The 5183-nt window shown below is 39.6% G+C and overlaps 1 protein-coding gene across 1 annotated transcript; it reads left to right on the forward strand.

Moving 5' to 3' along the window:
• Positions 1-436: 436 nt before the first annotated feature.
• spry2 (sprouty RTK signaling antagonist 2) lies at positions 437-4575 on the forward strand. The gene is made up of 2 exons (XM_051702198.1): positions 437-922; positions 2751-4575. Exon 2 carries the CDS (start codon positions 2802-2804, stop codon positions 3720-3722), a length of 921 nt encoding a protein of 306 aa, XP_051558158.1. The 5' UTR covers positions 437-922; positions 2751-2801; the 3' UTR covers positions 3723-4575.
• The last annotated feature ends 608 nt before the right edge of the window (positions 4576-5183 follow it).

Raw genomic sequence — 5183 nt, forward strand, 5'->3', positions numbered from 1 at the left:
AAACGGCTCTTTGAATCATGTTCATTGACACGTGTCCGAATGAATCGATTCGCTAAAGAACTTCCCGATCCTTGTGTTCTGACACACACACACACACAAACTCTCTCTCTCTCTCTCTCTCTCTCTCTCTCTCTCTCTCTCTCTCTCAAATCTTCACAGAAAACTTTCTGCAATTTTACATTTTCAAAAACATAGTTTAGTATGTTTTTTAAGCCTTTTGGTTTATGAGGACACTTGAGGCGTCCTCATAACCCACGTTTATAGCATAATTACATATAATGTAGAATAGAGCTAGTGAATAGTCCTCGTAAACCATATATACTTGAACACACACACACACACACACACAGGGAGTGAATGTTGAGTCCTGTAGAGCCAATGAGCTGGGACCGGATACGATATATCCTCTGGGACAACAGCTACTCTGTTCACCCCCTTCACTTCCACATGACGCCATTTACAGCATAAACCCGACCTCCTCTCCGGAAAGAAGAAAAAAACAAGTGCAGAAAAACTTGAAAGCACCACAGTGTGTGCAATGCAGCCAAACATTCAACTTGCGCACCGCAACGCTTCTTCTTGAGAAACTATTCAGCCCTTTTTTTTCTTTATGAACTCGGCTAATTTTGTTGGATTTTGGAACTTATTTTATTTTATGGCTAAATAAGCGGTTTACACGCCTAAGTTAAACTGTTGGTGCTTTAAACTGAGTTCTACTTGGAATAAAATTCTGACCTTATTTTTTCGCGCGAGTTACGCGAAGAAAAAATTACGGCGACTACGGGGACGCGCGTGTATTTGCTATCATCGGGATTTTTGTGAATGAAATTCCCAATGAACTGAGGACTAACCAAAGAGAAATTCCTACTAGTAGGGTATAGTCTTCACAACACAAATAGGGGGTTGAGGTGGTGAGATCACGGTAAGTGACCTGTGTTAATTTTTTGCGCATTGAATTGTTGCGGCACTTTTTATTTTATTTCATAAAATTTCTATATTAATGTTTCTTCGTGTTCTTCGTGACTTTTTCCAGTGCAAATGATCCGCGCCATTCTCGCAGCTGTGCAAATAGTTGCCATACGGATCTGTAGGCTACCTTGCGTACTTTGGGTCTCATTTTGTTCAAGTTGCAAACCGACATTGAAAAACGTCGCCTACAGTTATGCATTTAATATTAAACACTTAAGTTTTAAAATTGGGCTTATGTAAGTTTTGGGTGGTGTTGCAATTTAAAAAATAAATAAATAATTCTGTACTCCATGCAACCTAAAATTAAGTTAAGTAGTGTTTTAAAGTTAGTATGCATGCTGATAAGCCAGATCAAGAGTTTAAATAGCAGTGAGGAGATAAACAGATGTTTAACAGACATTTTGCTGATGGGGCCTCCCCGTGGAAAGAGATTGTGCATTGATATGATAATTGGGGGTAGTGTTATTTAAATTGAACTCAACTGGTGCTGAGTGTCCCGGCTGATTTGAATGGTTTCATTGTTTTTTTATTTTTATTTATTATTATTTATTATTATTATTATTCTTAATATATGTGAATATTTTACTTTTCTATATGTTCGTATTTTTGTTAGAGCTCCGCCCTCTTTGACAGCGTCAGCAGGGGGCCTATGTATTTGTGCACGTCATGATGTATCGCCTGTGCACGTGAGCGACGAGATATTAAACTTGGCGATTCGAAATTAAAAACTTCCCGATTTTATTTTTAGAAACTTAGTGCGACGATGAGATTTAAAGACTTCTAAGAATGTATAATGGCAAATGTCATCTATTAAACTGAGCTGAAGCCTCTGACGACATTAGCCGGACTATATGTCATTATTACGTCGTTATTATCGTTTTTAACAACTTATAGTTGTTTAGATCACTTTGAAATGTTATGGTATATGACTTTGGTTCCTTAAGACTAAAATAACAGTTAAAAAAAACTTTAAGAAAAAACTTTTGCTTTTAATACTTTTATCTTTATTATATTATATAAAAGTATATAGGAGGCCAGTATGCTATACTGCAATGTATATAACTAGTTTATAACTAGTTCCAGTGTGCTCTACAAGGAATGAGCAATGAAAATTCAGTTGGTATTGTTAAAATCGGCAACAAAAAATTGGTTGAAATTGTAATAAAGCAATATGTTAAGATTTAAGACCAAATAAATATAACTCAGATGCAAATAGAAATATTTCCATCTGCTTTACAAAGTGTAGTGCCTTGCAATCAAACCAAAGGCGTCTATGGCAAGGAAAAAACTCCCTAAGATGTTTGAATGAATGTAAAAGTAAGTTAAGAGAAGGGTTGTCAATTATAGGGCATAGACAGGAATGCATTTTGGAGTAGTCTCAAAAGCTCTCACTTGTTGCGGATCAACATGGAAGATGCTTGTGTAGAAGGCAAACAGCACCCTATAATTAATAAGCAATAAAGTTCTATAATAAATGGTAGGAAGTTCTGTGCAAAGAGACCTTAATGTACTTTTAGCCTTATACTGTGTAGCACTTTTAGAGGAAAAGTTGGTGTCTACTCAATGTTCCTTGTGAACTTGATAGCTGCAGGTGGTACAAGCCTGCCCTATTGATGATCAGCCTTCCAGGGCTGTAGAGGTGGGGAGTAGTTGGGAGATTTGCATAAAGGAGCATGCCATCTGCATTTTCTGTTTGCCTGGCTCCTGTGATTTACATATGGTTAGTTTATGGGATTTTACTTCCCTGTACGCTCTCGTTTAACTGTCTGCCTTCCCCACAGGACTTCAGATGTGTTCAATGCCAGCCGGAGAGTTCCCACTTCAGAGTAAAGATGGAGACGAGAACTCAAAATGGCAGCAGCGGCTCCTTTGGCTTGCTGCGAGCTTTGCGTGACACTGGCAGACCCCAGGCTGGGGACCCAGAGCCTTTGGAGGGTCAGGTGCTCTCCCTGGACGAGATAAGGACCATCCGAAGCAGCAATGAGTATACGGAGGGCCCAACTGTGGCGCCCCGGCCGCCGGCCTCCCAGCAGAAAACGGACTCGCAACCTTCTAGCCCGACTTCCACCACCTCTAATGAGCTCTCTGAGAACAGAAGCTCCCCGAGGGTGCAGCAAGTTTCTCAAACTCCTCAACAACCCCCTCAGTCGCCAAGGAGCGCTGTAAGCAGATCCACTAGTGCAACCAGTGATGGTTCAGGCAGTAGTGCGAGGGCCAGTACAGGCAGCACCTCATCGGAGCAAAGACTTTTGGCGAATGCAGGCGGGACAGGTGATCGGATTGTGAGGGTGCAACCTAAACGTTCAGACCTGAAACAAGAGGAACTCAAGCCCCTTGCAGTGCCTGGAGTGAAGGAAGATGATAGGAAGCACTCAAATCGGTGTGCTGACTGTGGTCGTTGCAAGTGCGAAAGGTGCACCTGCCCTCGGACTTTGCCTTCCTGTTGGATGTGTGGTCGCAGGTGCCTTTGCTCCGCAACGACATCGATGGACTACGTCACTTGTGTTTGTTGCGTCAAGGGCCTCTTCTACCACTGCTCTAGTGACGACGAGGATGTGTGTGCGGACAAACCATTCTCTTGCAACCAGTCGCATTGTTGTTTGCGCTGGTCGGCCATAAGTGTCCTGGCACTGTTCTTACCCTGCCTCCTTTGCTACCTTCCAGCGAAGGGTTGCGTGGCGTTGTGCCAGACGTGCTACGACTGCACCAATCGACCAGGGTGTCACTGCAAGAACAAAGGAGTTGACATATAAAGGAAACTTAGTCCGTGGAGTAGCACTGCAAAGATAGCCTTATCTGGGACAATCTCAACGCACCCAGAGCCGTGGAAATATCCGCAAATTGTTGTAGTTTTGGCACTGTAGACCAAGAGGTGACATTGGATTGGAAAAAACTTGTTTGAAGTGGTTTGCTTGTTTGTTTGTTTTGCTTTTCTCTTAGTCTCTTTCTTTCTCTTTTACTCTTTAAGAGGGGGAAATGTTTTTTTGCGACAATTTTCCTATGTCATTTTCATTTAAACTGAAGTCCAGAATGTTAGCCCTATTGACATTCAGTAATATGACTGATAAAGGTGACAGACTTTCCTAACTAACTGTTTGTGAATAGTATCTGCAAAGTATGTAAATTAGCAAATGAGCTCTTTTCTGAGAGATTTTATTTTTGTACATATAATATTTCAACTGTGAAAAGCATTGTGCCAAACCAGAGGCACCTTGATAGATCCATATATAAGATGCATATATAAAACTTGTATAGTGTTGTACATTCATTTTGAATGTACGTCAATCACTTTTTTGATATTTTGCCTTATAAGAGAGACCTTACATGAATTATCCCTACAGCTATACTTGTAAATTGTACAGTGACCCTAAGAAAACTTTATTTTCTAATTTCAAACACATTGTTTAGTGTAAAAATATTTATTTGAAGTTTTATTATTTTATAAAGTAATATTTATTTCGAGACGCATCTTTATAGACATCACCCCAACTTTGAGACAAAAAACCTCCTCTGTTGTTGCTGCAAAAAAGGGTGACAAGGGTGTCAAATCTGATGCATATGTTCACTATAAAATAGAAAATATATTAACGTTTTGAAATTAAACAATGCATTTCCTGTGTTCTTTCTGTCCTGCTGTTGACCTTGTTTTTAGCGCACAAAGAACCATTTAGAAAATCTCGTGTATTTTCTTTTTCAGTCCCCTTTGTTTACCCGATAGATCTTCTGTAAATGTAGCATTTCACTTTGCGTTTATGATGACACAATGATGTTCAAACGGAGCTATGCTTCATTTTCGTGGTCATCTTAAAATAAGCCATTGAAAGTGATAGTGTTTGTTGGCAAATCGGCAAAGTAGGTGACTTCAATAAACAAACTGCTCAAAATTGAGAGATATTCTGTCGATGTTATCTCAGTGTACAAGGAAATGTTTCAAAAGAGAAGTTATAAGTGACCATCAGTGCACATCAATCTAAAATGCACAACTGAGTATTTGGTGAATAGAATATAGAGTTCCCATGCTCATAAAAATGTTTTTTGAAATTTTAAAGTCATGGAAATGTCTATAGATACTAAAAGTTTTTCTAGTTATGCCTGGAGTTGCTATTTGTGTGTGCAATTTCTTGACAATTATTTTAAAAAATCCTTATCTAGTAATCACAGCTGGAAAACTCTCAGAACTGGATAGTGATTGGAAAGTTGAGGAACCCTGTCAT

The sequence above is a fragment of the Myxocyprinus asiaticus genome, chromosome 7 (assembly GCF_019703515.2).
Source record: "Myxocyprinus asiaticus isolate MX2 ecotype Aquarium Trade chromosome 7, UBuf_Myxa_2, whole genome shotgun sequence".
Taxonomy (NCBI): Eukaryota; Metazoa; Chordata; class Actinopteri; order Cypriniformes; family Catostomidae; genus Myxocyprinus; species Myxocyprinus asiaticus.

What these genes read in the sequence shown, in the direction of transcription:
- spry2 (XM_051702198.1), top strand. Translation starts at nt 2,802, where the DNA reads ATGGAGACGAGAACTCAAAATGGCAGCAGCGGCTCCTTTGGCTTGCTG.